Source organism: Crocodylus siamensis, chromosome 4 (assembly GCF_052110815.1).
Source record: "Crocodylus siamensis isolate JL-2025a chromosome 4, ASM5211081v1, whole genome shotgun sequence".
NCBI classification, from domain to species: domain Eukaryota; kingdom Metazoa; phylum Chordata; order Crocodylia; family Crocodylidae; genus Crocodylus; species Crocodylus siamensis.
Genome location: NC_143398.1, coordinates 23,967,108 through 23,979,754, shown reverse-complemented (window position 1 = coordinate 23,979,754; position 12,647 = coordinate 23,967,108). Strand labels below are relative to the sequence as shown.

The 12,647-nt window shown below is 45.2% G+C and overlaps 1 protein-coding gene across 6 annotated transcripts in view; it reads left to right on the top strand.

Annotated features, from left to right (window-relative positions):
- Positions 1 to 12,647, top strand: part of ORC5 (origin recognition complex subunit 5) — a 217,354-nt gene that overhangs the window by 42,342 nt on the left and 162,365 nt on the right. For all 6 annotated transcript variants that reach the window (XM_090041980.1, XM_090041982.1, XM_090041981.1 and 3 more), the window contains exons 10-11: positions 1,190 to 1,242; positions 7,320 to 7,432. In XM_090041980.1, coding sequence (XP_089898106.1) covers positions 1,190 to 1,242; positions 7,320 to 7,432 — 166 coding nt within the window. The remainder of the gene's footprint in view (positions 1 to 1,189; positions 1,243 to 7,319; positions 7,433 to 12,647) is intronic.

Here is a 12,647-nt window from a genome sequence, read left to right as displayed (position 1 = left end):
TCAGACACTTAAGCTACTATTTCAAGTTTTATCATTTTAATTTACTATAAGATTTGAAATTTGTGGGTTTTAGCTTTAGGCTTTTCTTTCTGTATATCTGTAAATTAATTGTCAGGAAAATTCAAACAAACATGATATTTTCTTAGGTGACAATATTGTAATTACTGTGAATCTTCCTTTGTATCACTGCAAATTAATTATAAAAACAGAACCTGGTTTACTATTCAATTTACTATGTAAAAAAAGATGATCCAGGAGTACTTCTGTGCTAGTAAAATACACTGGATAAACAATTCACTGCCTTGTAATGTAGCTAATTAACTATTAATTTTATCTGACTAATATCTCAGCTGTTGTTAAACCTCTGTTATAATATATGGATCAAAAGTTATGAACCCTATTATGAGGTTATGAAATCTATATCATTGGAGATTTCTAAGTACAAAGATTTAGGATACGTTAGATAGGCATGTTACTGCATTGAGCAGAAGGTTCAACTAAATGACCTTTTGAGATCATTGCAGTCTTGTTTTTCTGATTTTGGGTAAACAGTCTATTAGATATTGCATTTTAATTGAGTGAACTTTCATAAAGTACTTAAAATCAACTCTGTTAAAGCTACTAGGGTTTTTTCATTCAAAATTTTATCAACAGGTAGAAACAATACATTGCATTTATTGGTCATTATCGCTTCTTAAGTTGCAGAGTTTTGAAGAGGGAGATATTTTGGAATAATGTTAGAGCTAGACAAAGGGGAAACAGCAGTTTGCTTATTGATATTTGCATTTCCACTGGCAGAATATTTAAACTTTATGCACTCTAAAATTATTCATTCAGAAATGAGCAGCATTTTGCTGTTTATATATGCTTTCTAATTTAGTGATGTAGTATTTAGCACTGTTCTTGCTATTTTATCACCTGGGTGGTGGATGTGGATGTGGATGGATGTGGGTGTGGATACTTATTTGCCAGTCGGAGTTAGATGATGCAGTTCTCTATATAGAGAAAATTGCACGTAACCTGACCAGTCTGGAGTCAACATTATGCAGAACCACATAACTTACAAGTATTTGCTTTATTTTTCTCAAAGAATAATTAATTTTAATAATTGAGACTCAGTAAATGCATACTTTTCACTAAAAATGTGATTTGGGGTCTGAAAAGTACTTTTATGTTGTCTGTCTGGCAGCTCACAGTGGGAGAGACTACAACAGGACGAGGGAGAACCTGGACAAGTAAAAGGTATCAACCAGATGTAGTCACTGTCTGTAATAAGTATAAGGTAAAATATGCTGTCTAGAACAAACTGGTTGCTGGTACCGTATGAACACTTTAATGGCATGATTTAACTAAGGCTCAGGTTGTATTTTCTTCATGGCGTAAGATTTTCCTGGATCTTGAGATATGAACCACTTCTCCCGTGTGCTGGTGAGTGGGGAGCAGACTGATCTCTAGCTGATACTTGATGCCAACCAGCTGAACTGCCTGGGTATGATGGGGAAGTATGTTGTCCCTGGCAACAGCCTGACAGTGCATTCCTCAACAAAACAGAGTCCCTGGCCAGTTTGTGAATAAGGGAGGCACCTGAACCACAGAAGTCACAGTTTGATTCCTATATCTAGAACTTCCTATATCTAGAGCTTTGTGTTTTTGGCTCTTACTGAAAACTTTAAGGCAAATCTTAATTTACTGGTTACCCTGCAGTTATAATTTAGGCAGGATTGCTTAATTATTTTGGGCACTGGACTCAATGGTCTGGGAAGCCCCTTTGAGTCCTTATGTTCTTTGAAATGGCTCTCTGTCATTTAGCAGTGACTGTTGCCCATTTTAAAATTTTGGAACCATCTTTTCCCCTAGTCACCATCACAGTAAGAATTTCCTTTAAATAATAAGATAAATATATCTATTGAAGTTGTCCATTATGATAGTCTGCATGTGATTGGAGTGCATGCCATACCTTTGTTTTTTAAAACAAATATCTGTCCAAGGGAATTAGTCATAGGATTATTCCAGAACCTAGAATTTCTTGTAGCTGACTAGTACATTTACTCCTCATAACCTAAGGTTGTGGCAGACATTACATTTATTATTTTATGATGTAATGAACATGTTAATTTCACAATAAAATGTTACATGCTAAATTTTCAAGCAGTTTATCACATGATAAAAACAGCAAACCAGGCACAAAATCGATAAACCATCCTCAAAGGTATTACTCTTTAAATGCTGAACATGTGGCTTGTTTGTATCCTGCTTTAATTTGAACAGTTGGTAATGTTATGTACACAGTGATAGGAAATGACCAGGTCCTTTAGCATCCCAGGGTGTGCTGACTGGCAGAACCTAGTAGATGGGGATACTAGATTTCATAGATTCTTAGGGTCGGAAGGGACTGCAGTAGAGCATTGAGTCTGCCCCCGTGCCCTAGGCTGGAAAGAGTGCTGGTGACCCCATCCAGGTGCTTGTCCAGTCTCCTCTTAAAGACCTCCAGGGTAGGGGAGAGCATCGCCTTCCTTGGAAGCCTATTCCAGATTCTGGTAACCCTCACTGTAAAGAAGCTCTTCCTGATGTCTAACCTAAATCTGCTGTCTGTCAGTTTGTGGCCATTGTTTCTAGTTACCCCAAGGGGTACACTGGTAACCAGAGTATATCCTATTCCTTGCTGTGTTTTCCCCGCCCCCCAATGAATTTGTAGATGGCCACAAAATCATCTCTAAGCCTTCTCTTGTGGAGGCTGAAGAGATCCAGATCCCTCAACCTGTCCTCGTAGGTTCTTACCTGCAGACCCCTAACCATACAAGTAGCCCTGCTCTGAACCCTCTCAAGGTTATCCACTTCCTTCTTGAAGTGCGGCGCCCAAAACTGGACGCAGTACTCCAGCTCCAACCTTACCAATGTTGCATAGAGGGGAAGTATCACCTTCTTAGATCTGCTTGTGATGCACCTGCTATACATGATAGGACACGATGGGCAACTTAGTCATCACGCCAGATGACAAAGCTAACATATTTAACGATTTCTTTGCCTCTGTCTTCCTAAGTAGGGACCAGTTCAGCCACCTCCCTGCTGGGCCCCCCTCGGGCCCCGAGAGAGACACGCCTGGGCCAAGGGTTAGCGAGGAGTTAGTTAGGGTACTTCTGGAGAGGCTGGACGTGTTCAAGTCCGCTGGTCCGGACGATCTTCACCCTAGGGTTCTACAGGAACTGGCTGAGGTCATTGCGGGACCCCTGGCACGGCTCTATGAGCACTCGTGGTGCTCTGGCGAGGTGCCGGAGGACTGGAAGAGGGCCAATGTGGTCCCTATCTTCAAAAAGGGAAAAAAAGAGGACCCGGGAAATTACAGGCCAGTTAGTCTGACCTCAATCCCGGGTAAGCTCTTTGAAAAAATTATCCTGGCACACATCCAGGAGGGCCTTGCGGGGGAATGCATGCTCAGGGGCAACCAACATGGGTTTATCAGTGGCAGGTCTTGTCAGACCAACCTGGTGGCCTTTTACGATCAGGTCACCAAATCATTAGACGCAGGGGTTGCTGTGGATGTAGTCTTTTTGGACTTCCGGAAGGCTTTCGACACTGTCTCTCACCCTGTCCTCATCAAAAAGCTGGGAGACTGTGGTGTCAATGCCCACACGGTCAAATGGGTCGCCAACTGGTTGGAGGGCCGCACCCAGAGGGTGGTGGTGGATGGGTTCTTCTCGACCTGGAAGGATGTGGGCAGTGGGGTTCCGCAGGGCTCGGTCCTCGGGCCTGCACTGTTCAACATCTTCATCAGTGACTTGGATGAGGGGGTAGAAAGCACCCTGTTCAAGTTTGCTGATGACACTAAGATGTGGGGGGATGTGGGTGCACTAGAAGGGTGCGATAGGCTACAAGCTGACCTTGACAGGTTGCAACGGTGGGCGGATGAGAATAGGATGGGGTTTAACACTGATAAGTGCAAGGTGTTGCACATGGGGAGGAAGAACCGGCACCACACTTACAGGTTGGGGAACTCCCCTCTTGCCAGCACGGAGACGGAAAAGGATCTTGGAGTCGTCATTGACTCCACGATGAACATGGGCCGGCAGTGTGGGGAGGCAGTCAAGAAGGCCAATCGTACCCTGTCATGCATCCACAGATGCATCTCGAGCAGGTCCAGGGAGGTGATCCTCCCCCTCTATGCGGCACTGGTCAGGCCGCAGCTGGAGTACTGCGTCCAGTTCTGGGCGCCACACTTCAAGAGGGACGTGGACAATATGGAAAGAGTTCAGAGGAGGGCCACTCGTATGATCAGGGGTCAGCAGGGCAGGCCCTATGAGGATAGGCTACGGGACCTGAACCTGTTTAGCCTCCACAAGAGAAGGTTAAGGGGGGACCTTGTGGCCTGCTACAAACTGGTCAGGGGGGATCAGCAGGTATTGGGGGAGTCCCTGTTCCCCCGTGCGCTGCCAGGAGTGACCAGGAATAACGGTCACAAACTGGCGGAGGGTAAGTTTAGATTAGATATTAGGAGGCGCTACTTCACAGTCAGGGTGGCTAGGGCCTGGAACCAGCTTCCAGGGGAAGTGGTGCAGGCTCCTAGCCTGGGGATTTTTAAAAGGAAGTTAGATGAGCACCTTGCCGGGGTCATCTGACCCCGGTGCTCTTTCCTGCTAAGGCAGGGGGTCGGACTAGATGATCTACCTAGGTCCCTTCCGACTCTAGCTACTATGAAACTATGAAACTATGATAGAGTATGGTTAGCTTTACTAATCACTTCGTCACATTGATGGCTCATGTTCGTCTTGGAGTCTGCTATGATTCTGAGATCCCTTTCTGCCACTGTGCTATTTAGAAGGTCATCTCCCAATCTTTGTGTGTGTTGGTGATTCTTTCTCCCTAGGTGCAGCACTTCACACTAACTACTGGTAAACTGCATCCTATTCTGTTCTGCCCACTTTTCCAACCTGTCCAAATCTGCCTGAATCAATTTCCTTTGCACCCATGTGCTTACTTTGCCATATAATATTATGTCATCCACAAATTTGTACAGAGTGCTCTTCACACCCTCCTCCAAGTCACTGATGAAGATATTGAATGGCACTGAACCTCGGGGGACCCCACTGCCCACATCTTTCCAGGTCGATACTGACCTATCTGCCACCACTCTCTGGGTGCGTCCCATAAGCCAGTTCTCCACTCACTTGACTGTGTAATCATCTACATCACAGCCACTTAGGTTATTTATAAGAATGGGATGAGATACTGTATTGAAGGCCTTTTTAAAATCCAAGTAAATGACATCTATCTTGACTCCTGAATTTGTGACCTGGTTGTAAAAAGAAACAAGGCTAGTCAAGCAGGATCTACGTGCTATGAATCTATGCTGGTTGCCCTTCAGCATTATTTTTCCTGCTGGATGCCCACAAATGTGTTCCTTAATAATTTTTCAAAGGTTTTCCTTTTGAAAAAGACAGGTCATGCTGTGATGTCCTGTCCCTCCACCCCAGACTTGCACAGGTGACCTCAGGTGACCGCGTTTTTGTGCCTAGGATGGGGGCAGCATCATCCTCGTTCACCCCCTGGGTTCCAGGGCTCTGCTGACAAGCTGGCGAGCTCAGAGAGCTCACTGTACATGCACTGTGCAGCCAATGGGGTATGGTAGGCAACTGCACCGCCTCACCACTCCTGGAAAGTGGGTCTGCAGCTCTTCTAGCTGGCAAGTACCAGCAGTGCTAGCTCACATTCCACTTTTTTGCCTCCAGACGCTGAGCAAGCCTTTTGAACATCAAGCCATGCATTTCATGTAATGCTTCCATTGCAAAAAAAAAATTCTCGTTACCCATCGCACAATGAAAATGATGTCTGCTATGGGCCTAATAAAAGAGAGTTTTTTTCCAAAACATGTTTTTCAAGATCTTTTAAACTTGTACGGTAGGGAAAGTGGTTTTGTTGGTAAATAGCATGTCTGATGCTAGCATTATGCTTAAAAAGTAATTAATTGTAATAAACTGTACTGCAGATATAATTAAGCAAGCAGTTTAGTGCATAATGCTAATCTCAGCAGGTTGGAAAGATGGAGTAGAAACACAGGCATTTCCAGATTAAACTAAATCATGTACAAGCAGGAATTTCTTTCATCTTGGATTGCATTTTGTAATTAAAATTCAGTACAAATAAAACAGCTACTTGGCTGCAAGTGAAAGCTGAAAATGTGCTGCTCTTTCATGACTACCTAGAAGGAAATTGTCAGTTGCAATTTGATGATTCTCTTTATTATAGTGAGGGCTCTGAGTTTTGTTTTAATTTTTTTTAATGTTTCATTTTTTGATATTTACTGTTTTATCAGGATTTGAGCATTGACAGGCATGCTTAGTGCTGTACAGATCCCACAAGATATACATATCATAGGGCAAAGAACAACCTAGATGGAAACACAAAACAGAAATCACAAAACAGACCCTTTGGGAAACTCCTCAGACAGTTCTGCTCAGACAGCTGAGAAAGTAGGCTATCTTAATGGTGCTAATCACATGCATTTTAAATAAAGCAGCAGTGGAATGGCTGGACAAATATCTGAAAGAAAAAACAGGAAAGTGAATGGATGGGGGTGTGGGGAGGAGGGAAAACCCTAGTCTTGATTACCCTGATGCATATATGTGAAGATTAAATATTAAAGTTGAATGTGTAGCAGATGAGAGAAAATTAATCATGCTGAAAGAGCTTTGGAAACCCTTACCTTCAGTTATAAATTAAATATAAGAATGACAGCTAGATGCAGAGCTGCAACTAAGAAACACTCATCATGTCATGGGCCTTGCTTTGTGTTTACAGGCGCTCTTTGGCTCTCCAGTTTAGAATAGCTCATTGTTGAGCTGGTCCCTGACCAAATGTAGAACAGCATAAAGGTCAAATCTCAGTTGCAAAGGCGTCAGCATTGCAAATGTATTTAAAGGCAGTTTTACCTTATTTGTCCTTGCCAGCTTACCAAACTACTTTGGTTTAGAAAAGATAAAGTTTTAAAATGTGAGATTTGACGTAAACCAGTTCAGCAAATGAAGATCCCAGCACAGTGGACTCTAGATCACTGATGAACTCTCCCTTCTCATGGAAACAGTTGACGAACAAACTCAGAGGGCTGGTCTTAATGAATGGGCGCCTCTTCAAAGTGTGCCCCCAGCAGTAGGATTTTTGTAAATATTCCAACTCTGCTGTTCTAAGGGATTGGAGCGTGCAGAGAAGAGGAACGTGACCAGGTAAATATGCCTGAGAACAAGAATGAAGCAAAATGGTTTAAACTCAGGCTCATCAGGTTTAGAATGGTTCTTCAGTGACTCTTAACCTGTTTGTTTTGTTTGTAGGACTTTCTGCACATACTCATGTAGAACTTCCTTATTACTCCAAATTCCTACTAATAGCTGCTTACCTTGCTTCCTACAACCCTTCTCGGACAGATAAAAGATTCTTCCTTAAGGTAACTCCTATATTTTTTTATTTACTGCTTTATATTGGACTCAAGCCTATTGCATCATCCAGTTCAAAGTTCTTTTGAATATTTATTTCCAAATCTGTTTTGTATGTAAATAGTCAATTTGATCCAAAGTGTGTTTTTGGTTCACAAGCAATGATGATTCCCAATTAGTCATCATTAACATTTAATAGGAATTTAAGACATGCATAATTATTATATGGTACCACTATCGCACAAAGGAAGAGAGGAAGGGATTGAAATCATGATCCACTGATTGGGTGTTTATGCCTTTCATACAGTTTATTAGTTTAAAGAATTTTTTTAGAGCCCTGTAAAAATATAATCACAGGAGCCAAAGAAGGGAAAATTGGGGACATTAAGAATTAGCCATATATCTAGATATGAGCTACCTGTTATTTAAGGGAGGAGTGTTAAACTCATCTAGCACCACAGGCCAGATGAGTGGCATGGGATTGATCTGCAGGTGGGATCAGACTTGCAGACTGGCCCCACATACCAGATACAGCTCATGCCCTGGAACAGCTGGAGTGGGCACTACATGCAGTGCAGCTTTGCTCTGGCCACTCCAGGGCTGTGTTTGTATATATGGCTGCTCCCCCATTCCAGGATGTGTGCTTCAGGGGGTCCTGCATGTGACATGGTCCCAGAGCCCAAGAGTAACTGCTGAGTGCTGTACATGGTGGCTGCTCCACCACTCCCAGACGTGAGCTGGAGGGGCAGCTTGTGAGGTGCGTAGGACCACCTAGTGCAGGGGTGGGCAATTATTTTGGGTGGAGGGCCGCTTGATGAGTTTTGGCGAGCTGTCAAGGACTGCATGGGTAGTCCCCCCCCTTCAGTTGCCCCACCCCCTTTTGCCATCTTGGGACCGGATTTCTTGCCTCCTGACCTTTGCCACTGGAAGTCCCCATCCAGAGCAGCTTGTGGCTGAAGCCAGCTTCCCACGTGCTGCTGGAGACGGGAAGAGCCCACCCGGGTCTGCACCAGCCAGCAAAAGCAGCAGTGGAGCTGTGTACTGCTTGGGACTGACCGGCGCAGGTAGGGGGAAAAATGCATCTGAGCCCCTGCTGCTCCGGCTGGGCTCGTCCTGTCCCGAGCGGCACACGGCTTCGCCTCCACCTCTCCTCCCTGGTGCTGACTGTGCCAGTGCCAGCCCAGCCCGACCCTGCACGGCCCGAGCGGCATGGCATGGGGAAAGCCTGCCCAGCAGCCGCTTTCCTGGACTTACCTGCAGGGCAGGGCCCTTTCCAGTCCCATGCAGCAAAGCAGAAGGTGGCCCAGACACTGTTTCCCTTCATTGGCGCCAGCCCCCCCGCCCCTCTCAAGCTGCAAACATGGCCTGCTCTGGGGCGGGGAGAGACCAGCTGGGGCAGGCTGAGGTCAGGGTTGGTTGCCTCGCAACCTGAACCCAAGGAAACAGCCTGAGGTGCTGCAGCCAGGGGCTTTTAGAGAGACAGCCACCATTATGTGGGTTTTGAAGGGGCTCTGCAGGCCAGAGGGAAGGCCTGCGGGCTGTATTTTGCCCATCCCTGATCTAGTGCATCCCGCATGTTGCCTCTGGATCAACTCTGAGACCTGCAGGCAGCACGGGGGGGTTGGTTGATAGGGCTGCAAGGGCTAGATCCAGTCCATGGGCTCTCTTTGACACCCCTGCTATAAGGCTATTTCTTTTCCTGTTTTAAAAGAAAACCTGTAAATAATTGTCTGTAATTGGAGCCCTTAGTAGTAACATACTGGTTATGTAACTGAACTTGAGTAAGGCACTCATTTTTCTGGTGGTTGGATGTCCCCATAATGAATGCTGAAGGAGTTCCATACTGGCCACTCTCCTTTTACAGTTTTTTTGGAAGAAAAGAGAATTATTTGTGATAACTTACAGTTACTGACATAGCTGACTTCACTTCTGCTGCTGGACAAGAGAGATTCCTTTGAAAAAAATTGTTGTGTAAAAAAGTAATGATTTTAGTGCTATAATTGCCAAATTTTCTCCTGGTTACCTTCAGATCCTGAGGAGATGGGAAAGCCAACAAGAAATATGTCAAAAATAATTTTATTTATTTATATATGCAAAAAAACCCATTTCTTTCACCTCCCAGCCCCTTCTCACTCATGTGCTTGTTCCCTTCATTGAATCGTCTCTGACAATTTGCACCAGTCCTGCAGTTTCTGCACTTGCTTACACGTTACACGTTGCTTAAAATACAGAGCAGGACCTGAATTTATAAGGTCTTTTGGGAGGGATCATGTATTAAACTTGACGGCTTTTTAAAATCAGTTGGGTTAAATATTTTGTCAAGGCTTGCTAAAGCATGAAAAAATTCCAGTTCCTGTCACACGTATCACTGGAGAATAATTAGCACTTAATCAGGTGTTAAGGCAAAATTCACAAATTAGCTGCATCTCAAAATCCAACTAGACCAGCAGTTCTGGAAAAGCATTCAATTTTTGTCGGTCTGAGTCATGGAAGTTGTAAAAATAAAATTCATTTTTATTGAAATTGTAATGACATTCAGTGTGGATTTTAAGTTGGAAATTTTCTGTTGGAGTTATTAGCCAAGCTTGCATAAACATTAAAATGGGTACCAAGCATAAGAACATAACATATAAAATGCCATTTCCTGGGTCAGACTATAGGTCCATTTAGCCTAGTGTTCTGTCTCTCAGTGGCTCAGGGTGGATGCTGAGGGGTAGGGCGAACAGCACATGTCTAAAATTCTCCATGTCCTGTTCCGTATAGCTTCTAGCATTAAAAAATGTAGGTAGTTCTGATTCAGAGTCTGCACCCCTGTCTCCACCATATTCACTATTTACTGATGGACCTTTCCTCCAACAATTCTGAGCTAGGCTAGGCTGCTAGCCTTTACAACCTTTTGTGGCAATGAATTCTACAACTTAATTACACACTGTGTGTAAAAGGAACAACATCATGCCATAGTCATTTGAATCCAAGATGAGGTAGCCCCAACTCCAAGTCAGAGTCTCAGCCCCTGCTCCCACCACTGCTTGCCCTCTGTTGTAGCTCTAGCTCTAGCTCCAGCCTGGGGCCTGGAGCACATGGTTGCTCAAGCCTGCACCTGGCCATGTTAGAGCAGCAGCAGTGGTAACAGCTCCAGCTCTGACTCCAGCCCAGCACCAGGGTCAGAGCTGCTGCTGCGGCAGCCACTGCTGTGTTGCTTGGAGGGTGCTGGAGTGACAGTGTGCTCCATGTCTAGGGCCAGAAATGGAGGAGAAAGGGAGGGGAAAAGGTTCTGGGGGGGCTGCACAGGCTTGGGAGGGGTCAAGTTGGGGGTGGACAGACAGCAGGGGACAAAGTGCAGGTGTCAGGCTACTGGACTTCCCCACCACTTGCCTTCTTGCCACTGCTCACTCCATTGCACTGGTGGAAGGGGCAAAATGAAGATGGCCGTTCAATAATTAGATTCCATACATGAAAAATTATAACAATTTTATACATTTTCCATGTATAGAACCTTATTACTGGGGCATTGTCTTATAATCAGAATCATCTTGGATTCAGGTACATGTGGCATTTTATGTCCCCAGTTCAGGACTTGTGAGGAGAATTAGTAAATGATAAATCCCTGTTTACTTTCTCTGTACTGTTTAATGTTTTATAAACCTCTTTAATGTTGTCCCTGAAGAGTTTCTTTTCTAATCTGAAAAGTCCTAGCCTATTTAGTCTCTTCTTGCACGGAAACCCCTCCAGTTCCTTGATCATCCTCGTTGCTCTTCTTTGTATCTTTTCTAGTTCTCCTGAAAGCTTTTTGAGATATGGGACTGTAGCAGGGCTCTAAGGTGCCTGCTACTTGGAAAGCTGGAGTAGTGGCTCAGGTGCTGGTTGCTAGGGGCAACCAGAGGGAGTTAAGGAGACATAAATCGCGGGCCAAAGCCCAGAGAGGGGGCAGCCTGCGGACAAGGAGGAAGGAGCTCAGCCCTGAATGCGTGAAAAGGAAAAGGCCTGGATGTGTGAGCAGCTAGTGACATGGGTGAGAGATGGAACACCTGTCGTGTGGTTCGGAGGACGTTTTAGCCATGAGGCGTAGATTTGTGTTATAGCCAAGGGGCTTGTGTTTTGGTTGTTGTTACACTGGAGGTTCGGGCGAGGCTGCAGGGGGATGGAGGAGGCCTCATAGGGGAACCGCGTTAGAGTGTGGACCCCAGCCGCAGAGAGTGGGCCGTGCGAGAAGCCCCAGAGAGAGTGGGCACTGCTGAGAGGCCCCGAGAGAGTGGACAGTGACTGTGAAGCCAAAAAGGGTGCAGCAAAGGGAGTATGCCTCCCAGACTGCCAGAAAGGACAGCACAGGGAGGGCATTGACCCCGAGCGTCCATAACGGCGCAGCAGAGGGGAGCTGTCATCCCCAAGCGCCAAGGCAAAGGCGCAGTATTGGGAGAGGGCTGACCCCGAGTACCCCACAAGGCAGAACAAAGTCGTGGAGAACCTGAGTGCCAGTGAGGCTCGGGGTGAGCGAGAAGCCCCAGAGACAGAGGAGCAGCAACCATTTGAGCACCATGAGGTGCAGTGTGAGGCAGGACTTCAGAGAGCCCGAGTGAGACAAGACTGTGAAGGCACAGAGTGTCAACAGGATACGGAGTGAGGCAGAGCTGTAGAGCGCCCAAGTGCCAGGGAGACCAAGGTGGGTCCAGCACATAGCAGAAAACCATAGCCAAAGGAACGAAGGGCAGCCTCCCTACAATAAATACATAACATCAAAGACGTGGCAGGTGAGATTCCGAGGGGTGCTTAGGGAACGCTTGGCACTACTAAAGGCGGGCCCTAGGGGAGTGCACGGTGACCCTAGGATGCCATCCTGTTACAGGGACCAAAATTACACACAGTATTCAAGGTGTGGACGGACCATAGAGTTATAAAGGGGCATAATGATAATTTTTGCTTGTTTATGATTTCCTTCTTAATAATTCCTAACATTATTTCCTTTTTTGATTTCTTCTGAATACTGAGACGATGTTTTTAACAAACAGTATACAGTAATAAAAGGAGAGTTGTTCTGGCACTAACCTAAAGATGGCGGTGGTTCCATTTGTAAAACAGTTACCCTATTGAGAAGCAAGAGGTAATGTCATGCACTGTGGGAGGCAGAAAGCTGCCAAACTGTTAAAACACCAAAATAATAAATCTGTGATGTCAAGAAGCAAATAAAAAACTGAGTGGTGTATACCAGATTAAGTGAAAAATATTAAA